Below are 23880 nucleotides of genomic sequence, written 5' to 3'. Positions count from 1 at the left end.
TAGTGCTGCTACAAGCAGCTCTGCAGTGCTTAGAAGAGGTAGAGAGCCCAGCCCAGCTTCGTGGAGAAAAGGTGTGTGCCCAGCAGGAGAGAGGTGGGGTATCCCATCCAGGTGACAGCTGCAGGAGATAAACCTGGGGAGCAGCTGGGGCAGTCTGGCCCAGCTCCTGGTTCCACGGGCAGCCCAAGTGCCTGCTGCAGCTGGCTGCTATCCAGGGAAGGCTGGCAGGACTCAGATTAGCATGAAGGTTATTTTCAGTCCAATAGTTCTAATGCCCACCCCTTTTTCTCTCTCTAAAAGAGATTGGGTTTCTTTCCCTGTGCTGTCCCACCAGTGAGGAGGTGCCGGAGACAAGGGGTGCCCTGGGCTCCCAGGACAGGGGCTCTGTCTGGGTTGCAGCTTCCACAGGGGTGCAACTTGACAGGACTCTGAGTACCCATCTCCTTGGGAAGAGGTTGAAGCTTGCCTGCTGCACTGAGACTATGGCCTGGCTGCTAACTAGGGCTTACTGTCCCAGAGCTCTTCCCTGGGCTTCCAGATGTCTCTGTGGGTTGATGAAAGTTCGGTCCTGGAGCCAGGGTCCTCTCACCGCCTACATGCCAGAAGCTGCCTCCTTCCCTGGAGCCCGGGATCACCAGAGCTTGTACAAAACATCGGTGGAGCAGGGGGATGCCTTCTGGGGGATGCTGGCAAGAAGCCGGCTCACATGGATCACCCCATTCCACTCCATTCAGGACTGTGACCTGCGCCAGGGCCGGGCTGCCTGGTTCCTGGGAGGGCAGCTCAATGTGGCAGGTGAGGGGGCAGTGAGCCCCACGGGGACCTGGTGCCTCACAGTTTAGCTGAGGGTGAAATGGGGAGGGAGGGTGCTTCCTACCCTATCCAGGAGACAGGGCTGCTGGATGGAAGGCCTGCCTGCAGGTTGTCTTATGGGAGGGGGTTCTCTGCCTTCTCTGTATACTGGGAGGGGGTGGACACTTGATCTTTAGCCCATGGGAATCCAGTGACAGCACCAAGTTTTGTCGGGAGAGGTGTGGGATGGATATCAGGAAGAATTTCTTAGGCGTTGGACTGGGCTGCCCAGGGAAGTCAGGGGACTACAGACCCTGGAGATATTTAAGAGATGTGTAGCTGTGGCACTTAGGGATGTGTTTAGTGGTGAACTTGGTAATGTCAGGCTGATGGTTGGAGATGATGATGTTAAGGATCTTTTCCAATCTAAGAGTAGTTGTAAATGTCTGTAGATGCCATCCTATGAAGTGCTGTGGCCCGAGAAGCGAGAAGTGCTAGAGTAAGGGAATTTCCCAAAAAGTCCCATTGGTTCTCATAGTCATGGGATGCCCTTCCCTACTGCAAAAGGGTGCTTACCAGAGGAAAAGAAGGGGCTGGTATCACGGTGTTCCTGCTTGCAGTGCTGTTCAGAATCCTAGAGTTCAAAGTACGCAACAAATCTCTCCAAATCTGGGTCTTGTGTGTATTTGGGCAGGGGAACAGGAGATTTTCCTGTTCCCACTCCTGGGCTGTTGGTTTGCTTCTTTTCCTCCTGCAGATCTACAAGTGTTCAGGAGAAAAAGGTATTTTTAAATGCAGACGGGCTGTTGCATCATCCCATGACCTCAGTAGCAGGTAATCTAAGAAAGGAAAATACGGAGTGTGACGAGGTTTCTGATGGGTATGCTATAGCCAGAGGTGCAAGCAACTTTTCCTTGAAGAATTGCATCCAAAGGCTGAATGCCTCAGTGTCCACGGGAGGCCAGTGCTGTGTGTGGATGGCTCTACTTTGTCTCATACTCTGCATCCTTCTTGCGCAGATTTTCTTCTCTTCCTACATCTGTTATTTAGGAGCATGGCTACTAAAAAGATAGCCATGTTTCACTGTGGAGGCTGTAGCAAGGACAGAATAGTGGTCAAGTTAATGTTTACCAAGCCTTCTGAGGCCCACAGCTGGCACTAGGGATGTGACCTCCAAGGGATTTAAGACCATTCCTGCACCAGCCTGTGTTAGGTTGTAGTTAAGAGGAATGTTGATAATGGAGATTAATATGCACTGAGACGCTGAGGAGTGCAACAGGCTAGGGTGCCTGTGACCTGCCAGCTGGTACCTGCAGGGGCTGTGCCACTGGGAGCAGGAAGTTCTGGCAGTGATACTGGGTCATCTCTTCCAGTGAACTGCTTGGACCGACATGTCCATGTAGCCCCAGACAAAGTGGCCTTAATCTGGGAGAAGGATGAACCAGGAGAGGAGGTGCGGGTCACATACAGGTCAGTGCATACCTCTGAGCATATGTGAGACATGCACACGCTGCAAGGGCCTGGTTCGCTGTTATTCATCCTGCAAGAGGACACAGCATCCCTTCCCGTAACTGGGTCACCAGTGTGTGGGCTGCTGGCCTGCCTGTGCTACTCTGAAGCATTAGCCTGTCTCCTGGTCATCCCTATGGGGTCCCTGCCAAGGTTTCTGGTGACTGAGAGATGAATACTCTGCCAAGGAGCTTGGGCTGGCAGGGTCTGCCAACCTCCTTTTGTAGAGAGACCTTCCATGAAATGAGTCACTGACAGCCAAGCTCTTGTTTCAGGCAGAGATGTTTTGCTCATAATTTCCTACAGCTGTTGTTCTCGCTGGTAGGCAGAGCTCTGGAGGATTTGACCTCCCCACCTATAACTGAGCACAAGGCCCATTTTTATTTGCTGGGGAGAGATGTCTGACTCCTCTTGCAAGCCCCTGGCCTTGCAGGGCAGAGCGCGCCACTCCCATTGTTGTAGGGGCTGATGAGAAATGGGTAGGTTGTCACTGGAAAAGTCAGTAGAGGCATCATGGACTGGCTGACCCATAGAGATTGCTGGTGGCTGTTACTGGTCCCAGGGCTGGCTTCTGCTGTTGTTAGTGGCAGTGCCAGGCTCTGCACACAGACCCTTCCGGTTAACTTATTTGCTATAAATAACAGCCCATATCTGGTGATGGTCTCCTACTCCCTTCCCACTGCAATTTTACAGCTCTCCCCAAGGACTTCCCACACAGGGTGCTGAGGAATGAAGTGCAGACCTGTGGCTTTAGAGCCTTGGGAAGTTGGGGCACCCCCAGCTCTGTGCATTTGAGGTGGATTTGCAAGAAAGTCCCTAACTATGTGTTGCTTCTTTGGGCAGGGAGCTGCTGGAGATGACGTGCCGCCTGAGCAACACCCTGAAACGGCTGGGGGTGAAACGAGGTGACAGGGTGACAATCTACATGCCCCCGTGCCCACTGGCAGTGGCCAGCATGCTGGCCTGTGCCCGAATAGGGGCTGTACACGCCGTAGTGTTTGCTGGGTTCAGTGCAGAGTCCCTGGCAGACAGGATTCGAGACGGTAAGAGCCAATGTGGACCAGGGACACATCCAGTATTGCCATTTGGGGTCAGCACTGAGCTTGCTGGTTTGGCAGCTGGGGGCTCAGGGGAATGAGCCTGGCCAAGGTGCAGGCTTGCTACGGATCTGTGCTGACAGGGGGATGTCATGTGCTGCATGGCCATAGAGCAGGTAGCAGCATTTCAGGAAATGGCAGGGGTCTTTCAGCCCACGGGAAGAGTGCTCGGTAGAGACAGGCTGGTGTGTGCCCTGTGGAAGGGCACAGGTACTTATGTGGCTCTTCTGCCTTCTGCAGCCCAGTCAGAGACGGTGATCACAGTGAACCAGGGGCTGAGAGGTGGCAAGGTTGTGGAGCTGAAGAAAACAGTGGACCAGGCTGTGAAGCAGTGCCCAGGAGTGAAACGTGTCCTCGTGTCCATGAGGACGGACAACCAGCTTCCTATGACAGCCCTGGATGTTCTGCTGGAGGAGGTGAGGGTCTGTCTGGGGCTTCTGCCACTCCTCTGGGTACTGCTCAGGTGCTGGGATCAGGGCAGGATGGGAAGAGTTCATCTTGAAGCAAAGAGTGATCACTGTCCTGCAGCAGTGGGAGCTGCATGTGTTTCCCAGAAGGGATAACTGGTAGCTTCCCGCAGCACCTGTGCTGTTGGGCAGGCAATGTACAGCCTTTGCTCATCAGTTCTGAAAGCAGTTTGTACTCGAAAGGCTTTCTGGAAGGCTCTTGTGCTGAGCAGGAAAGTGGCTGTGTAAAAATAGCTGGCTCTTACTCAGCAGGTCTGCTCTGATGGAGGAGAGCGTCTGCCAGCTCCACAAGGCGAGGGAGTTCAGGCTCAGGAGGAAGGGGGGGAAGAGACACAGAGGAAGGGAAGGATGGAGTGGTGGGAATAGGTGGTGTGGGTGGCAGAGAAAGGCTTGGGGGCCTGTGAAACAGCACAGGGAGCCTGTAAGACCCTGAGCGGGAGGACCTTGAGTGGGAATTGCTGTGCTGACTCCTGCAGGAGATGATGAAGGAGGATACATACTGTGAGCCTGTTGCCATGGACAGCGAAGACATGTTGTTCCTTCTCTACACATCTGGCAGTACAGGCAAGCCCAAGGGCCTGGTTCATTCCCAGGCTGGCTACCTCCTGTTTGCTGCTCTCACACACAAGGTAATGAACCCTATGCGCGCAGTGCTCATGAGCCAGCTATTCATAGGCAGCACAGGGATGGACCATCCTGTTACTCAATGATCTCATCTTTATCCATAGCAAAGCAGGACAGAAGCCTGGCACATCCACATACAGGTAGAGAGGAACAGCAACATGTTCTCCTGCACTGGGGCTCTCAAATACATACTCCTCCAAGCTGCCATCTTGGTTTTCCTCCTTCTTTTTACTGCCTCAATCTAGGATCAAATCATTGGGTGTGTTGCTCAGCCTTACTGCTGTCCTGGGGTGGAAAAGCAGGGAGCAAGATGCATGTGCCCATGTTAGCACTCAGGAATGCTGGAAACAGTGACACAGGATTGGCATGAAATACTGCTCTGTTGGATGGGACAGACTGTTGCTACCGATTGATTTTTAGTAAATAAATAAGAAGACAGACCAGGGCAGGGAAGTTTCCATTACAAGCCCTCTGGAATGCCTGAGGCCCTGGAGAACCCAGCTTCCAGCTGTCCCACACATGGAGTTGGCAGCATGTGTTTCTGGTGCTGAGCAAACAAAATGAAGGATGATGTGCTGCTGCCAGTCTGATGGCTTTCAGTTCTGCCCTCTGCTGGGCCGGTCTCATGTCCTGCTGCTGTAATTTGCAGCCAAAGGTCCTCTCCTTCCTGCGATCCCTCCTGCTAAGGTGTGGAGGGACCATCCTTACACAGAAAGGTCTCCAGTTTTGCTGTTTCAGGATGCTTTATTCAGCCTTGCCTAACATGTATTGGAATGGTGGGAAGGCAGAAGGATGCTAAAACTAGAGCTTGTGCCCCTTGCCCAGGGGAGGTCCTGCCTCTAGGTTGCACCCCTCACTGTCTCTCCTTCATGTTGCAGTACGTGTTTGACTATCAGGACAGGGATGTCTTTGGCTGTGTGGCAGACATTGGCTGGATCACAGGGCACAGTTATGTTGTCTACGGCCCCCTCTGCAATGGTGGCACCACAGTCCTTTTTGAGAGCACTCCTGTCCATCCCAACCCTGGTGAGTGAGAAGTGTTGAGGGGATGTAGCGCAGCCACCCTGCAAGGTCCATAGCAGGCAGGGGGGCTGGTGGCCTTGGTGCCAGCTCATGGGAGTTAGTTTAGCTGAGGGTCAGGGAACTCTTGTTCTCACCTCCTCTCCCTTGGTCTGAGGCTGGGGTACATGTGCAAGTGGTTAATGGCTCTGTTTGTGTTCCAGGACGCTACTGGGAAACAGTAGAGAGGTTAAAAATTAATCAGTTTTATGGGGCACCAACTGCCATTCGTCTGCTCCTGAGATATGGTGATGAATGGGTGAAGAAATACGACCGCTCCTCTCTCAAGGTTCTTGGCTCAGGTGAGTGCTGGTGGCATGGACTGGACTGGCAGGAGGTAGAGAAACCACATAGTTTGGAGGTGGCTCTGAGCTGCTCCTCGGAAGCTGTGATTATGACCTTACCCAGGCTCTGTCCCATTTTCTGACCCCTTGCAGTGGGTGAACCCATCAACAAGGAAGCATGGGAGTGGTATTTCCGTGTGGTGGGTGAGACACGGTGCCCTGTTGTGGACACGTGGTGGCAAACAGGTGAGATGCGTATTGGCCCTGGCTCCAGGCACGGCCAGCTTCACTTCTGCCAGGTTCTAAGAGTGACCTGCTGTTTTGCTGGCTAAACGGGAACAGTGGTTACTGGCATGGTTGTACAAGCAACCCCTTGAAACAAGGGGTCATGGACACCAAAACATAATCAAGATTTAAACACGATAGAGATGAAAGCAAACCCAGAGAAACATGGGGGAGTTGACCAAAGGGATCTGACCTCAGCTGAACTAAATGTGCAGAGATCCTTCCTCAGCTCACCGGCAAACCCTGACCCTGCCTGTGACTGGTAGGGTACACTGAGATCCAGGGCAAAGGCTGATGTCCAAACAGTACTATCTGGCCTTCCTCTTTCTCTAGCTTTGATATGCATTACAGAGGGGTTTTTGGCATTGTTTTTTTTTTCCTTCAGAAACAGGAGGCATCTGTATCTCACCCCGTCCTTCTAACCCTGGAGATGAGATCCTCCCAGGCATGGCCATGAGACCTTTCTTTGGCATCAGCCCCTCTGTACTGGATGATAAGGTACATTTATAGCCTTCAGCCCAGCTGCCAGTTCAGCTCATTTTCTTGTGCTTGCCTCTAGGCTGTACTTCTTGAAAAGAGATGTGTAAGCACATCATTCCTCTCACCTCTGCTAAATGGCAGCCTTCTTTACTGAAAATAGGTTAACGTCAAAGCTGGTGACAACCTCTTTCAAGCAGCATAGATGTGTTGTTTCCTAGCTCTGTGTTCTGACGAGGTGGGCTCTGCTGAGGCTTCCTGGCTCAAAAACCTGCTGGGGTAGCTGTACAGGGACAGATAACCTCCCTGGTAGGGCCCTGCGGCCCAGTATAGTGTGCAGTTGGCTGGGGATGGCTGCAGAAGAGGCTTGTCTTGTCCCTTGGAGCTGGGGCACAGGACTGTCCTCACTGTCTTCCTTGGCATTTCCCCTATGGGGTTATTACTACAGTAGTAAAAATAAGCAATGGTTGAACAGCCTGATTTCCCTCACTGTGGTTATTAAAATGCAATTGTTTTACAGGGAAACGTCCTTTTGGGAAATAATGTCTCTGGAGCCCTTTGCATCTCACAAGCCTGGCCAGGTATGGCACGAACCATTTATAACGACCATAAGAGGTTTGTGGAAACCTACCTGGCTCCTTATCCAGGTAAGAGTAATACACAAAGTCCTCAAGGAGGTGCTTGGTGAAGCGTACTTCAGTCTGACTGCTGGTTTTTCTATGTGGGGAAGGACTAGGGGAAGCTGGTTTTGCTGTTCCACAGACTTTCAGCATCTCCCCATGACGGAGAGCTCAGCATCACCAAGGGAATGGGTCTTCCTCCCTCCCCTGCTATTTGATCACAGGCTTTTTTAGGACTGTATTTTTTCCTCCTGCCCCCTAAATCCTCACTAGCACCTCTTGGTGCTTTCCTCCTGCAAATCCTGCCAGCTGCTGATCCTCACCCAGAGGCACTGAGCAGGTCCAGATGAAGGAGATAAGCAGCTGCACAAGTGCCTGCACAGCGTTGAGGTGTTCCTGGCTTGTAGGGGTGAGAAAGGTTGATCTTTAGCCAACATACTGCAGAATTAGGGAAAGAGCCTGATAATGGAGCAGGTACTGAGACAGGCAGAAAGCAGTGAAGGTTCCTATCTTATCCCTGAGCACTTGAAAGAAAGGAGTAGAGGCCACAAGACCTGGTACTGACAAAGAAGTTGTCAAGTTGGGAACGCAACTGGCTCACAGCTCATGTTCTTGCTGTAACAAGCAACTAAAACACGGTTTTGGCCCCTGCAGGGTTCTTCTTCACTGGGGATGGTGTGTATCGCACTAGTGAAGGCTATTACCAGCTGACAGGACGGCTGGATGACATCATTAACATCAGTGGGCACCGGCTGGGCACTGCAGAGATGGAGGATGTTGTGGTAAGAGTAGATAAAGCTGTCCCAGGAGTGGTGGGGCTGTAGTGGTGATGCTCAGGGAAGCCTCTGAAACACCAAGCCAGAACCGTGGTGCTGCTGGAGCCACCAGGAGCAGTGTTAGACCACTGCTGCTTGAGGGAACAATTCCTTTCCTCCACTTCCCTGCTCTCCTCCTGACTCAGACTGTTCCTAATGTAAAGCCGCAAGCCTGGCAATGCTGACATCACCTTAGCAAGGGTTAGTTAGGCCTTTTCTTCCCCTCAGGGATGCTCCTGAGTATGTATGCTATAGCTGCATGAAGCTCAGCACTAAGCTCTCCCCTCAGCCAGCTCAATTTAGTTGGTCTCGTTTGGCTTGAGGTATTGAGCTCAGCTAGTCCCACACTCCATCTCTCTTCTCTCTGCAGCAGAGGCTGATTAGTCTCATGCTCTGAGGGGATGAATCCCAGAGTAGCAGCCAAGCACGTTTCTGGAAGCAACTTCAGGTCAACTATAGAAACTATATAAAAGTTGTGGGACCTGGTGGAGCAGCCTTGGAGGCACACAAGCAGGGCTTTGAAGGTACAAGCTTAAAGCAGCTGGAGTAGGGGGAGATAAGTTTGCAGAGATCTACTGAAGATGGGGCAAAGGTCATCAGAGGCCCTTCCCTGACTGCAGTGGAGGGATCAAGGGAATTCCAAGGCAGTAGCTATGAACTCCACCCCTGTTCTGTTTCAGAACCACCATGTGGCAGTGGCAGAGTCTGCTGTGATTGGCTATCCGCATGAGATCAAGGGAGAAGGTGAGATGCGTGCTTTCCTGCACCTGAAATACCTTGCAGGGCCACACTGCTCGTGGTGGTCTGTAACAGTAGTCCTTCTGCCAGGAGCCTATGTGTTCATTGTGCTGAAGAAGGACAGCAAGTACATGGAGGAAACTCTTGCTGCTGAGCTACGGGAGCTGATCTCCAAGAAGATCGCTAAGTATGCGGTTCCAGAGTACATTCAGGTAACGTCTCCAGGCTGACCAGGACCCATCCCTGCAGCCTGGCTACCTCCTTTCTCTTGGCTATCAAATCTACTTCTCCCTGCCCAGGTCACACACCGACTACCCAAGACACGCTCTGGGAAGATTATGAGGCGGGTGCTGAGGAAGATTGTTGAGAACAAAGCCAGTGAGCTTGGGGACCTAACCACCCTAGATGACCACGATGCTGTGCAGCAGATCATAGAGGGACACAAGCACCTTGTGGAGAGGCAGAAGAGCTGCTAGTGTGGCTCATCCAGCAGCCACCTCTGGCTCCTTCACTACAGAACCAGGGTCGGGTCCAGAAATGTCACTGAGCAACTGTTGCCCAGTAAGTGCTCAGACTATACCTCCAGGTGCAGTCTGAGAGACCCTCAAGAGCTCTGCCTCCATATGCACAAAGGAGACAGGGGAGAGAACAGGCAGAACAGTAAGGGGGGAGCTCTGTTTGCTCCCTAAGAACAGATGACCAAAATCCTTGGGGTTCCTTGTGCCTTGTAGTAGCTTTGCAGAAAGCGACTGACCAGCCATAGGTAGGTGTATTATTCCTATCGCTGCTTTGCTCTTCATCACTTGTCTAGTCCAAGAGCACTATCAATACATAAACAACTCCTCCAAAGCAAAGAGTAAAAGGAAAAAGAGGCAGAAACCTGGTTAACGCATACTGGTTCTTCTCCTGAAACATCTTTGGATAGCCAACCCCAGATTTTAATACAAAAGTGTTTATTTGATCTGTTATTATGTATCGTAAGGAGATGACAGTCATGTTCTTTTCTGTGCCAGTATTTTTCTTTTATTACAATTCATTCCTTACCTGTTGCTTGGGAAGCCAGAGGCTCAGAAGCCAAGTCTGTAGCACCAGAGGCAGAGGTCCCAGCAAGGCACAGACAGAAGAATACCAGATTCTGTCCTAGCATCGCAGTGCTGCATCCTCAATGCCATGAGGCAGCGCAAGCTTATTTTTCTTTTTTGGCAACCTAGCAGCCCAACCCCTTCTCTCATCAGTGGGACATGTCTGCTGGTCCTGGTATAAGTTCAGACTTAACCCTGTGTCCATCAGCAAATTTCATAATTGGTCTTGCACCAACTGAATCTCTTGCTGACAGTTTTGCAGCTCCATGTCCGCTGTTTAGAGATCTCCCAGGTATGTCTAGTTTGTGTGGCTGGACAGACTAGGATATGTTGTCATTCTTCCCAGGATAGAAGCTGCTTCATCTTCTTACATTGAATGAGTTCCCATTTTCCCCCTCCATGAAGTTTCAAAATCCAGCTGTGGAACTGCAATTCAGTGTAACAGGTGTGAGTTGCTGCTGTTAGGGCATGCCCTCCTGTAATGCAGCTCTCCAGACTTTTGTTTCCCTCTGCTCACCAGAGATGCCCTCCTTTCTTCACCTTGCCCCAAGGCATGGAGTACTGCTCCCTATCTCACCTTCTCCAGGCTGGCCCTGTGTCCCACGCTGATCAGAGTCATGCCCAGCTGAAGGCACACACGGTACAGGTCGTGTTCCACCTCTTCTGTCAGAGCACTGGTGGCTTCATCTAGCACTGAGAGACAAGTTGTAAGCTCCACACGTACCTCCCCTCCCAGCGTGTCATCATCTTTTGGGCAGTAGAGTAGTGACTGCTGAGAACATTTCCCAAATGAAGTGCAGTTCAGGAAGAGCTCGTGCAGAAGGCAAGTGAGGAGAAGCTTTATGACCTCAACTTTGACACAACTGCTGTCAGCCACATGGGAAGGCTCCCCTTCCTCCTAAGCCCTCAAGTCCACCCAAACAACACCGTTTTGCCTCATTCAGCTTCCTTAAAAGCTGCACACTGCTGCACTGCCCTCACACAGTTGTGATAGCCAAAGCGTTACCTTCCCAAGACAGCACAGGGCAGTGCTGCAGGCTTCAGAAGAAGAGCAGGATGTAAACATATGGATGAGCAAGAGCTAGGATGTAGCTCTTGCTGCTAACACAGCTCTGTTCACCCACATTGACCCCTGACAACTCCTCCAACAGCCCCCCAGCAGCTACTCAGCAATCTAAACATGTAAAGAATTGGACCCATCTACAAATATGAGCTTCTTGGTTCCGTCAAACAGATAAAGAAGCATTTTCACTTCTGAATCCTTTGTGCTATGCTACCTAAAATCACCACTATAGCCAAGCACATTCATGAGCTGCTTCTGTGCCAGCTTTTGTTTATGCCAAAGGCCCTGCCTCTCTTCTCTAGTTGCTCACTCACCTGCGTATCTTGGCTGAAGGTAGAAGAGCCGTGCAAATGAAAGCCTTTGCATCTCCCCTGGGGACAGGACGTCATACCTGCAGCAGGGACAAAATTCAAACATCTCCCTCAACAAAAACATCTTGTTTGTGCTCCCCCTCCACATTGGCACTAGCTCTGCACCCCTATGTACAATCACTTTCCTGCACAGCAGCATGGTTGCTGCTGTGGAAATTGATGCTTGGGGCATAATTCCTTCAGCCCTGAATACTGCATGCCTCCCACAAGACACAACTGAACACAGAAGATGCTTCTAAGACCAGCAGCAACATGCAACTGCTTAGAAGCTCCCCAACCACAGAGATCATATAAATTCACACAAACAGTGTGCAGTCTTACCAGTTCCAGTCCACCTGCTTATCCAGTCCTCCAGCCCTTGCCAGCAAATCGGTCTGCAGAGAGCATAGCAGCCTCGTGAACACAGACCTAAGAATTACTATCTTTCTTCTCCCACTTGAACTGAAGTCACTTCTCTGCCTACTCCCACAGATGGTCCCATCCCAACTATTGACCATTCCCTGCCTGTGTCCAGTGTGTGGTCATGCTGCGCTGCCACAATATCTCATTCCTTCTTCCTTCTCTGGTAGCACCAGTCAAGGTGGCAGCAATGCCACCAAGGACTCACCAGCCCTGCCAGCTCCAGAAACTGCACAATCCTCTCATCACCTGCGGATCCTAGGGGAGAAAGTGTGTAAGTACAGGAAACATCAGTGGAGACCATTGCTCCAAAAACTAACTGTTCAGACAAGAGGAAGGTTTAGAGAAGCTCCTGGGGTCCAGCATAGCACACTCAACCACTTAAATGTATCAAGTCCTGAGCCTTGGCACATAGAGGGCTCCCAAAAACTGATCCACCTTAAGCCATGTCTGTGAGCAGCACACCAGGATATGGCTGGGCTCTACAGATACACCTGAGGCCTGGCACAGACAGACAGACCCAGAATACAAGGGTCCAGGCTTCACTCTGAGAGAAATTGAAACTTGGACATCCATAAGATGTAGCAGATTAAAATCTGAGGTGTGATTTGGCTTGGGAAGCAGGCAGGGGAGAGAAAATATACACATGGTCTGACCTTGACAACATGTAAGGTCACGAGACCTCAGCTGAAAAAGAGGAACAGAGAAAGCCAGAGGTGTGTGGAAAATGAGATAAAGGCAAATCTGGCTTCCAAAAAGCAGGTTGTACCAGACAGATCAGATGTATTCCAGCAGCACGTTTAGAAATCAGCAGGGTGCCCGAACACATATCATATATCACGGTACAACATACAGAGTACTGCCAGCCTATCCTCAGTGTATAAACAGATTGTGTTCTCCTCAAAACGGAAGGAATGCAAAGCCAATCCAAAGCTATAGGAAAGTGAATCTTCCAGGGAAAAGCAGAGTGCAACAAAACTGAAACAGAGCATTCCTGATGGGGTACTGCAGAGGAGAAGCTGCACTGGGTACAGAATATGGAGTTGAAATGGCAGGGATAAATAATTGCTCTGATGAATTTCCATGTACCCGAAACTGGATAGATGTCCTTCAGAGGATAGATCACCTGTTTTAACAAATAAAAAGAGGTCATGTCAAAGATGGACATCAGGGTCAAAATGGTGGTGGCACAAACTCAGAGGCAGCAGGTCCAGGGCTCACCTGCTCACGCAAACTGCCATCAGTGAAGAATGGCCTCTGGGGCAGGAACACCACTCCACGGGGACCAAAGCAGGTCAGCATCTGGACATTCCCTGCACAGAGACATGCTCATGACAAGCCCGCAGCATCTGCTTGCAGCTACCTGCCACTCCCGTGAAGTAACAAACATAATCACAGAAAAGGTGGATTTCCAGACAAAGCAAAGCAATGAGAGCCAGAGCAGTCTGTGATTCAGAGAAGGAGCAGCTCAAATGCATTGGTGACACATCACTATTACAAATGACACTGGCCTCACAACTTCCCACTGCCAACTTCTAAACTCAGCTAGGACAGACTTAATTGATGAAGAGAAGGCTATGGCAACTTGCAGTCTTTACCCTGTGTGCTCTCCCAGAGTCCCCCAAGGACCCTCAGGAGAGATGTCTTCCCTGTGCCAGTGTTCCCCATGATCATCATGCTGTCTCCTTGCGAGATCCTGAGGCTCAGATCCTTGATGAGCAGCTTGCCAGAGGATGGCACTGAGAGTGTCACTCGCTCCAGAAGGAAAGCTGTATCACTTGGCTCTGGGTCCTCCCCAGACTCACTGCTGGACCACCACAAAGACAAAGAGATCTGGGGGTAAGTGACAGTTCTGAGGCTGGTAAAGACCAGGAACCTTCCCGTCCACATTAGACATCCCGTGCCTCTGTAATATTAGCCTTGCCACACGCATCCCAGGTTACAGTGAGCACTGTGCTGCTAGTTGCAATCAACTGCAAGCAACAGGCTGCAACTCCAAGGGCCACATCCACCCAGTGACAGCCCAAGAGGCTGACATGTAAGCTGCAAGCCAACATGCTGCTGTGGGTAGACTCACCTGTCTGAGTCCCAGGCTTTGGCTTCTGAGTAGCTCTCATTTTCTTTTCTGCCAAGGCTCAGCAAGGTCTCCTGCAGTTCACCAATCCTAGACAAACAAAAGGTTCCATGAATACCAGAGGCAACTCCAGTACTCTTCACTGCCTGCCTTGTCCACAGTCACTCACAAGTGTTTCTTACGTATTTAGCAAAGACCTGGGCAGAGTCATGTTTCACACTCACCTCTCCTGCAGAGTCCTGCCCACGCAGAAGCTCACCTGTGTGTGTAGCCAGCAACATCGGTCACAGTGCTGGAGAGATCTATAAGCTGGCTGAAGCAGCTGATGAGGTAGATGGAAACAAAGGCATTCTAGGGAAAAATCATGCACCAAAGCAAGGATCAGCGCTGACATGGGAAACTTGCCCCCTCTCCCATGGTTGCAAGAAGGTAGCTAAAAAGACCAGACATCCACCTGGGTTAGCAATCCCAGAAGGATGAAGGGGAGTAAAGGAGAAAATGGCCACATTCAGATGGAACAGGGCTTCCATGCTCTGTACAGCAGTTCTCTGTACACCTCCTGCCACTCAGGGATGGTGTCTGCAAACTCATCCTGTCTCAGTCACACAGATCCATGCCACCAGCCATGCCTTAGCACCCTACGTGGCTCAGAGCTGACTGTTTCAGCCTGCAGTGCTCATTTAGCTACTTTTACTTCGGTATTATCCATCACAAGCCAGTTTTGAGTATCTAGAAACAAGCCAGGCTGGGAAGACTCCTCTCCAGCAGCCTAGTGGGTGAACACAAGAAAGCTCAGTCTCAAAACTGGCCATGGACAGCAGCCATGGGCATAACCCAAATCTGCAGCACTTTATGGGCCTAGCACCAAAAATCCAAACATTCCAATCTCCCTTTTTACATACAGAAGTATGAGTTAGGAAGCACTTTAAATCCTCAGCTTAATCACACACAAGCTTCTATTTCCATGCCACCATAAGCAAAGTCAGTCTATCCTCAAGGTCACTTGCTGCAGGTTAGTCAGCCCCAGTGCCACCAACCCAACACAAAACTTCCATCCTCAGTGCCTGTGCACCCTCCAATAGGGTTTAGCCACATGAAATTAGACATAAGTCCTAGTGTTGTCTCAATTCTGGCATCGAGGATCCCCATACAGTCAGTAAGCACAACCCATGCAGCACAATTCAACCTCTGCCCAGTGTAGAATATGATCTGTAGCTCACCTTGCTGACCAAGGCACTGAGTTCTGTTGGACTCAGGTCACCATAGACCCCAGAAAAGATAGGAATGGCAATGATCACGTAACTCAGGATGCTGCCCAGGTAGTCAAAGGTGTTGATTCCAACTGGGCAGAAGCACATGGAGAGGAGACAGTGAGTTCGAGTGGGAATCTCTCTCCCCACCAGCCCCCAGTGCAACCCAGAAGCCCACTCAAAAGGAAGACCCAGATCTTGTCTCAGCCTTTCAAGGTGCACCTGGGCATAAAAACCCATCTTACAGGACAGCACAAGCACTGAGATGAAAACATGAGAATACATGGCCCCCACAGTGGAGAAATATCACTCAGACACAGCTTGGGAACTACCGGGGTATAAAAACCACTTTTTCTGCTTGTTTTTGCTCTTTAGAGGACTGGCTGGCTCTGGAGAGATGGGTAAAAGGGCAAAAAGGAAGCTCTGGGCTGGGATACTTGGCCATGAAGTCTGCTTTGGAGCACACAACAAATAGAAAGATTTAAGCTGCCAAAAGTCCCACAGAAACAGCTGTGCTCAGGGCTCTCCCCCTCTCATGCTGCTTAGAAGTTCACCATGCAGGAGAGATGAGGAAGAGCTGTCTTGACACTATTTAGCCCCCCAGACCTGGGCCTTGTAACAATGAGAGGAGGGAGATTTTTAGGAGGCAATTATACTTAAGGGACGAGCTTTATAGGAGAGAAATCCTACAGCTTCCAACCACATTCACAGAGTCTTCTCCTTCCTCAAAATCTAGGAGTTACCATATGCCCCAGTTCACCACCCAAAGACCCCCACTCACTGTAGAGCCACAGCTCCTTGCCTATCAGCTCCTTCTGGGTCTGCAGCAGGCTCTGCAGTCTGCGGTCAGTGCGCATGTGCTCCACTTGCCCGGCCCTGTAAAATAAGATTGCACCATCACTTCTGAAGGAGCCACAATGGGGTAAAGGTGTGGGCTGTAGAACTGAGTCCTGAAGAGGGCCTCTCACTGCAGCCTCCGAGCTCTTTGTTGAGATGGAACTGAACACCCATAAGCTCCTTCCTGAAGATATCTTCACAAACTCTGAGTGAAACGAGCAGCCCTGCATGTCTCTTCCAGAACCCATGGATATTTCTGTCCCATACAGAAAGAGGTGAGGCAGGGCCTTACACCATCAGTAGGACGTATGAGCCTTGAGCAAGGATACACGCACTTTCAGAGCAAAGCCTGGTTGGAAGAGTAGGACAATACTGCTACGTATCTGGAGACAGAAAGCAGAGGGCAGAGGCAAATCCAGGAGCTGACAGCAAGCGAACAGTATGGGTGACCCCAGCCTCCAAGCCCTTCCTTTTCCAAGAGCTTCCCAAAAGCATCAGTGGATCCCCCACAACCTGAGCTTGCAGTGAAGTTCCCATGCCCTTGCTGCCTGCACTGCCAGCAGCCCTGCACTCCCAAAGCAGGCAGCAAGGAGGCATAGCCTGGCTCTAACTCGCTGCCTTAGTGAAGTGTGGAAGCTCCTTCTTCTCATTTGCAAGGTTTGGGCTGCCCTCAGGTGGCAAAATGCAGATAAAGCTCTATGTTTCACTCCAGATGAACTGAACGTTCAGCAAGGACACAGGGAGTTAAAGGCCAGGCACTAGGGACCACAACTTGTGTCTCAAGTGCACAACCAGCATTTGGTAGCTATTATTTCTTTGCAGATATGGAGAAGTTGTTGTATTTGTTTCAGTTTCTCTTCCCATTCACTTTCAAAGTAAGTTTGCCAAAAGTTGAGAAACAAAAACCAAAAGAATAAAATGGTGTCAACGATCAATCTTTGTTTTCCCTTCATCAAAACAATCAGTGGTTCAGCAGGTACAAGAGGACAAGATGTAACAGCTTCTATAGACTAGGGAAGCCTGGTAATCAAATGAGCCACTCACCACACATTCTCCTCTTGCAGGATTCAGAGAACGTATCCTCTTAAAAATGTCCTTTGTTTTTAGTTAAGATTCACATCATGAAAATGTCTGGTTTAGCGCGACTCAATTAAACTCCCAATATATGGATTTTTTTCTACCTATGAAGTTGGACATACGGTTTTCTAGTTTGAGGTTTCATTTTCCACTTAGAATGGAAAAACAAAACTGTGAGGGAAAGCACTGCAGCTTAAGTGAGGGATGAACCAGAGGTTGTTCTTGATTGTTCTTGGAAAAACTAACACCAACCATTAAGAACCAACCTGTCCACAAAAAATAATGCAGATTGCCAGTGCAAAACAAGATTGATGTTAATTAAATCAAGGTTTCATGCTAATTTTTACAAAATCAGTGATTTTGAATCAAAGCACCTTGGAGATCACTGTAACAGCTGAAATGCTCATTCACTACAGCATGAACAAGCAAATGAATATCAGTCAGGAAAGTCCACAGATAGGGCAGTCTCTGCTTTCTTAAATTCCTGGAAGAAGTGCGATTGCACAACAGGCAGGACAAAGGCAGACACGTGATAAGAATTGAGCAATCACCTCCTTCCACTGACCTGGTACCCCAACACATGCTCCACACAAACTGTGGCCCTTTTGCTGGGCTTTAGCCATGTCTGTGAAACACCCTAAAGGCTCCAAGCAGCAGCTCAATACACTGCAGCGCATCCCAATGTGTGAAGGTGCTGCTGGGATGCCAACTGCATGCACAGCTCTGGGAACTGTGATCCTAGTTTACAGCCAGATGTCAATGGCATCAAGCAAATTCAGAGAACAGCAGTACTGTATTGGGAGGGGCAGGGCACAGGCTGACCTACAAAAGCAAGCAGAAATAACCAAGCAAGGCAAAAACCTAGCACACCCACAGAAGACATGCAGGTTAGCAGCAGCAGGATGGGACCAGAAGCAATCTGCAAAAAGTCCCCCAAGAGAACCTCCTGACAAGATGCAATGAGACCTCAAAAAATCTTCTAGGTTGGAAGGATCATGGCAAAACATCAGGAATAGTCTCCAAGACAGCACCAAATCCATACTGGGCCTACTGTTAGATAGTAGGCAGAGAGCAACTAGTCATCTGCAGTTGCTGTGGAGCATTGCTGCAGACTGCACAGAATGCACAGGAAAATACTATGATGTGGAGCAAATGATCTATAACCCTGCACCTGCAGCAGGATGGAGGGGGTAGAAAACACAGGCTGCAGCAGTTCTGGGGTACAAGCACACACCAAAGATGCCCTGAGGTGGCAGGATCTCTTTTCTACTTACCTATAGAAAGCAGCTGGTTCTGCATTGACACGAATCTGCATGTGCTTGAACCTGAACAATCCATAAAACATCATCAGGATTGTGCATAAGTGTACAGTGGATTATACAGCCATCAGCCTTGCTAGATATACTCATCTTGCACCTATCAGAGCAATGACCTGAGGCATCTCTCACCACAAATATTCAACAGGCTCAAAAAGGCACTGAAAAACAAGCCTTGGCACAAGGTGACATCATCCTGGGACACCTCAGCAACACATCTGTTTGGTATTCTGCTCACTGTCCTATCTTAGCCCTGAGGCAACCCTTCCCCCTTGGGCAATTTTCTTCAGTGCATCCACAGCATTAGCAGAGGTGACAGGCAGTAGAAATCAGGAGACTGTACCAAGGACACTGCCTGACATAACACAGAACACCAGAAATGGTGGCTGGAGCTCAGCACACCGATTCTGTGGCAGGCCTGAGCAGGTAGGTTTCTCTGAGCTGGGGAGCAGCTGACAATGTGTCATGGACAAGAGAAGTAGCTGCAAGCATAGCACTGAACAGGGACTACAATGAGGCTCTCATAGGAGCTGCCAAAAAGCAGAGAAAATGCTACTCTGCTGTGACTCACCTGAAATCCCCCTCCAGCTTTTCCTGCTGCACAAGTTTAGACACAATTGGGCTCATCAATACCTTGTTAACGATTGTCCCAATGACGAAATACCCGAAGATGCTCACAGGGCCTAGCCAGCCTGTGCTACAGAGGAGGAGAAAGAGAAGTCAGATAACACACCAAGCAAAAGGAAACTCCAGCACCCCCCGGGCTTAAGAAGTCAAAGCCCTCAGCTCTCACCTCTCTTTGCTTTCACAGTGGTTTAGGGGCCATTACTGCACACCCCAGAAGCCCCAAGGCAGAAGTCCTTTTGAAGTGCAGAGACCCTTCACCCACACATGAGAGCACCCCCAGAGTTGCAGCAGCAGTTATAACACAGAATCATAGAATCACCAAGGTGGAAAACGCCTCCATGATCATCCTGTCAAACCATCCAATCACGGGTACCAAGCTCCAAAAAAGCATAGGAAGGAGATGAAGCAGGGCCAGCATGGGTCCTTACCTGTGAAAGCACTGGTATGTGTAGTACGCCAGTGTGAAGGGAGAGATGACAAGCTTGCTGGCCATGGAGCTGAGCTGCTTGCAGAACCTCTCCACATCCTGGCTGATCCGCTGGTCCCTGCTCAACACAAAGAGGTACAATTAAAGCCTTCAAGATAGAACCAGTCAGCGCAGGGCACAGTAACTCTCTAACAGGGAACATGCCAGGCTGTTTCACTACCTGAACTTAGGATAGGGGTAATCAAAAGAGCTCTGCATGGGAGGGACCTGCAGCCTGACTCCCACAAGGAGACTACCTCCATGGCTCATTATGGCCCAAGGGCTTTCCTGCCACCCAGGAAAAACAGCTCCTGTTATCTTCACCTCCATCCTTCTATTAACCCCTTGTTCCACCCTCTGCAACACTGTCCACTCTGTGCTTATGGGTTCTGCATCCCTGTTCCCTGCTCCCTGGTCCTTCACTTGTACTACCAAAACATCAGCTAATCCTCAAACCTGGTGCTACATATCAAACACCAGAGCTACTGGGACTGGTTAGAGTGTAGCACAGGCCTTCAAAAGCTATAAGGGATTTGTTAAGTCCACCACTGAAGCCACCCCTAAGTCAGTAGCTGGTCCCTTTGCCACACAGAAGAAAGTGCTTTCACCCAGCTCCACCCCACAAGAGCAGGCAGAAGCACACAAAGCCTCCTCCCCCCACTGGCAGCAGACATGTTGGCAACAGACCCCCAGGTCCCATCTGCCCCACTGCTGAGCAAAAGATGAGCTTGGGGTAACTTGAAAGGATTTTAGCATATTTACTCCCTCAGTGCCTGATGTGTCCAAAGAACATGGGTAAGGGCTTCAGTCTCTGATCCTCTAAGCACAAGCAGAAAGGTGACAACTGTGAATGCCATAGCCCAGAACAGAGAACAGGGCTGGAATACTGCTTAGCCATTAGTGCAGATACAGACACAAGGACATTCATCTCTAATAGCTTTTGTTGATCTGCAACAGCAATCCAATTCTGGGGCAGCTCCCATTTTGACTGACATTAAAGTCATGTTTTTTCCCTTTTTAAGACTGTAACAGTTACCATTATGTTACAGTTCAACCCATGCAATAGACTCATGGCAGAATATTACTTTTTTACAAGCTATTAAGCAACATGCAATGAAGACACGTAAACATCAACCTAAATGCCCTGCTAGGCACCACAAGTGTTTGTACGCCACTCAAAGCTCACATTTCATTCCTTCTGGATGGGAAAGAAGAATGGCAGAACGCATCTAACACTTAGTCTGGTCTGTGCTGCATACTAAAAAGTATCACGTCATTGTCTAGTCCATTCTCTACCTGGTGCATGGAAAAATTTCTCATCACAACAACATAAGGAATATTTTTGTAGTGGCATCAAAAAAGACACTAAACAGTAAAACTGGATGTTTGAGTACAAGCAGGGTGTTAAAGAAGAACGCTTTGTGGTAGCCCCACACTATTAATCTGCTAAGGTCAGGAGAGCTGCCTCTATCGCTGTGGAGCAGATAGACTCGGTTATCTCATGCATTTCACTGCACAATGTGAACACACTCCTTAGTTAAAAATAAACCTGGGCAGCACAGTCATGTGATGAGGAGCCTCTGCCCTCTCCTTCCCCCAACCAAAGGAAATGATGGGTGTGCAGGACCCTTCAAACACAGCCAATGTGCTACACTGCCTGGGAAGCATCACACATCTTGGTGACAGGAAAAAACACCTCCCTCTCACGTGATGTCTAATGCAGGTTCTTTAACTCTTCAAACTGTATAACTGTGACAGCAGTGCCCTGTGTGTGAGGACAGGCTGAACAGCCTCAGTCAGCATGCTGTTGCATGGAAGAGAGATGTCTGACTTTGCCTATACAGCCTGAGTAAAAGAGCAACTCTGCAGCAACCAGGATGATGCAAAAAGCAAAACTTCTCCCTCGCTGTGGCTGTGCCAGAGGCTGCTACAGAGGGACTAAGAGAAGATCTAAGAGCAAGCTGGATAAACCACGAGGAACTGAATATTTCCCCTTCTCTCACATTTCAATTCAGCCCTGACATTTCCTTCCTAGGAACAGGGAAGAGGAAATACAGCATCAAAACAAAGTCTCCCCTGGATGTGACTCAAAAGTGCTAATAACTGTATTCAGCTGGAGACTCTGGTGGTTGAAGTTCAAACTGAATGACAGAGACTGCCCCGAGCACATTGGCTGTGTGAGGTAGTGTTCTCTGCCTCCAGCCAGGCCCCATGCTACTTCACACCGAGTGCTGAGGGCTGACTTTGCAGTGTGGTTTATAGCAGCACTAGAATTCTGTTCTGATGATCCTCCATTTTCCTGCATGCAAAACGGTCCAGATAGAAGTGATGGGGGAGACTCTATCACCTCCCACCTGGGGCAGTTCCTATGGCTTAAACCCATATGTACCCAGAGATACAGAAATGGCATAAAAAGGTGAAGAACAGTTCAGGAGAAGCCAAACAAGATGCTGAAAGAAGCTGCAGGCAACCTACGGGTTATCGATGTCCTCGTGCAGAATGTGCAGGCTGTAGTAGACTTGGCCCTGGAAGTAGCATTTGTGGAGGTATTCAGTGAGAGATTTCCTCCAGCTCACGTACAGCAGGTTGCAGATAAACTGGTCGAAGCTTTTTAGCTGGAACGAGGGTAGGGGGACAGATGGGATGAGCCAGCAGAACAAACACTTCCCAAAACAAAACAGGAATTAGCAGTTTGTGGCAGTGACTGTGTAGGTGCACAACAAGCCAGGGCAGGCCTAGATCCTTCATCAAGGATAACCCTGCATATATCACTGCAGGAGCAATGGGAGTAAGCGAGCCCCCGGCCTGTCTTACCGTGGAGTTTACTACAATCATGGTCAGCGCGATGGCAGTCAGAGTTTGGAATCCAGAAAAGTCCTTGCTCCCCAGCACCTCGTAGTACTGGCTGGGGATGACACCGACCTGATAGATAACCAGCTGCTCTGCAGGACAGAGGGACGCACGGAAGGGAAGGGCTCGTTGCAATGGGAAGGCAGAGGGAGATCGAGGAGCACAAAGCCCCCAGCTCTCCGCTCCAAGCTTACCCAGCACGGCCACGCCGAGCAGCGTCAGGAACATCAGCACGTTCGGGGAGGGCCATTTGGAAAACAGCACAGCCTGGATCCTCAGGAAGCGCCGCACGAACAGCAGGTCGAGCCGGGGCCGGGGCCTGGCAGGGGGCAAAGAAGCGGCAGAGCCGGCCGTCAGCTCGGCACCGCTCGGCACCCCGCCGCACTCGCCCCGTTCTGCCTCACCTGCTGCCGGCCCCGGCTCCCCGAGCCCGGGCGCCGTTTCCCTCCATGCTCGCTCGGCCCGCCTCCGGGCGCCGCGTCACGCGTGTGCACGAATATTCACCATCCGGTGAATATTCACGAGCTCCCCGCGCAGCCCAGCAACCCGTTGCAGACCGCGCCCGCACCACAGAGCAGCGCAGAGCAGCGCAGCGAGCGCCGTCCCACCGCCATGGCTGCCGGGAGCGCCTCCTGGCGAGCCGGGATGGCCGGGCTCCCCTCGGGGCTGCCCGTCGGGCTGTCCGCTTCGGGTTGCTCTCAGCCGCTGCTCCCTCCCTCGTCCCTGGGCCAGGCGCTTCCAGCGCAATGCCGAAGTTCGCGGCACCTCAATCCGTAGCCAAGGGTGCAGCCTTTAAAGACGGACTTCTCTCTCACCCTCATCTTCCCCTGCTCTCTCCCGCTGCTGGAGCTCTCGGTGCTATCGGCTCACAGTGATTGACTTTTATGCCATGCGGGCTGCTTTTCCGTCAGTCGTTGCTCCAGGGTGACGGCTGCTCATAGCAGTCCTCCCACGGTGCAGTATAGAGGCTGGGTCCTCTGCCACTTCATGGCAGTGCTCTCTGCTCCCCATCCTTCCCTGCTCACAGCATGACTTCCCAGCACCAAGGCATGCAGGGGGCCCGACTCAGAGATGTGATGAGCCGTCCCAAACTCTTCCTCTCGCTCTATGCTCTTTGCCCAGGGGTTTCCTGGGACCTGCCTGAGGCAGCCAAGATCAAGCACAAAGGAGTGGTGCATCCAGCAGCACTCCATCCCCATACTCCAAGCAGCATTTACATCTCTTACAGCACTGATTCTGCCTCCCACTTTTCCTCCAGAACCAGCACGGTCTTCTAACACCTGCTTTCCCCAGGGTGCTGGCTTTCCATATCCATCCGTGCCCTGGGGCCTCATAAGACAAATGGGAGTTGCTGTTGAGTACTGGAACAAATGCGGAACAGCAGTCTCAACTCATATGCTTGCTTTCCCTCAGCTTGTCCATCCTAGATCTTTCCTTTCCTGTTGTCATGGTTTTGCAATGTGTGGTTTTCTGCAATGGTTCCTAGTGAGGTACTCCCAAAAGGATGTCACCTTTCTGGTCTTAACAAAATTGTATCTCCTGTTTCCTGCTCATTTCCAGACTCCAGCTTCTTCATATGTGCCTATATGAGCTCTCAGCTTCTTCAGTTTGCTATCACCTACAAGCTTTAGCCCCACCTCCACCCAGTAGTAAGTAAGGGGCTTTTGGATAGGTATAATACTGACTCTCATCCTGAGTCTC

General features: G+C 50.5%; 2 protein-coding genes across 9 annotated transcripts; one reads left to right on the top strand and one right to left on the bottom strand.

Annotated features, from left to right (window-relative positions):
- Positions 1 to 10185, top strand: LOC140252700 (acetyl-coenzyme A synthetase 2-like, mitochondrial). 4 transcript variants are annotated; one of them, XM_072337661.1, is made up of 15 exons: positions 1 to 71; positions 301 to 795; positions 2166 to 2262; positions 3145 to 3344; positions 3639 to 3814; positions 4342 to 4494; positions 5368 to 5515; positions 5713 to 5850; positions 5986 to 6078; positions 6503 to 6615; positions 7115 to 7241; positions 7869 to 7996; positions 8710 to 8773; positions 8858 to 8979; positions 9067 to 10185. In XM_072337661.1, the coding sequence occupies exons 2-15, from the start codon at positions 483 to 485 to the stop codon at positions 9241 to 9243; spliced, it is 2049 nt and encodes a 682-aa protein (XP_072193762.1). In that variant the 5' UTR covers positions 1 to 71; positions 301 to 482; the 3' UTR covers positions 9244 to 10185. The 4 variants fall into 4 exon arrangements, with proteins under 4 accessions (XP_072193762.1, XP_072193761.1, XP_072193764.1 ...); XM_072337660.1 differs by lacking the exon at positions 1 to 71 and having other exon boundaries at positions 191 to 795; XM_072337663.1 differs by lacking the exons at positions 1 to 71; positions 4342 to 4494 and having other exon boundaries at positions 191 to 795.
- On the bottom strand, positions 10141 to 22775 carry ABCD4 (ATP binding cassette subfamily D member 4). 5 transcript variants are annotated; one of them, XM_072337666.1, is made up of 19 exons: positions 22584 to 22775; positions 22374 to 22498; positions 22144 to 22271; positions 21805 to 21944; positions 19292 to 19408; positions 18808 to 18933; positions 18195 to 18245; positions 15788 to 15882; positions 14977 to 15098; positions 14016 to 14107; positions 13760 to 13846; positions 13281 to 13489; positions 12904 to 12995; positions 12772 to 12808; positions 11891 to 11940; positions 11605 to 11657; positions 11227 to 11303; positions 10427 to 10542; positions 10141 to 10275 (listed from the first exon to the last, which is right to left on the bottom strand). In XM_072337666.1, the coding sequence occupies exons 1-19, from the start codon at positions 22628 to 22630 to the stop codon at positions 10183 to 10185; spliced, it is 1857 nt and encodes a 618-aa protein (XP_072193767.1). In that variant the 5' UTR covers positions 22631 to 22775; the 3' UTR covers positions 10141 to 10182. The 5 variants fall into 5 exon arrangements, with proteins under 5 accessions (XP_072193767.1, XP_072193765.1, XP_072193766.1 ...); XM_072337664.1 differs by lacking the exons at positions 10141 to 10275; positions 10427 to 10542; positions 11227 to 11303; positions 11605 to 11657 and having other exon boundaries at positions 11808 to 12808; XM_072337665.1 differs by lacking the exons at positions 10141 to 10275; positions 10427 to 10542; positions 11227 to 11303; positions 11605 to 11657 and having other exon boundaries at positions 11808 to 12808; positions 13281 to 13486.
- Positions 22776 to 23880: the final 1105 nt, after the last annotated feature.

This window comes from Excalfactoria chinensis, chromosome 5 (genome assembly GCF_039878825.1).
Source record: "Excalfactoria chinensis isolate bCotChi1 chromosome 5, bCotChi1.hap2, whole genome shotgun sequence".
Lineage (NCBI taxonomy): Eukaryota > Metazoa > Chordata > Aves > Galliformes > Phasianidae > Excalfactoria > Excalfactoria chinensis.
This window is presented reverse-complemented; position numbering and strand designations above follow the sequence as displayed.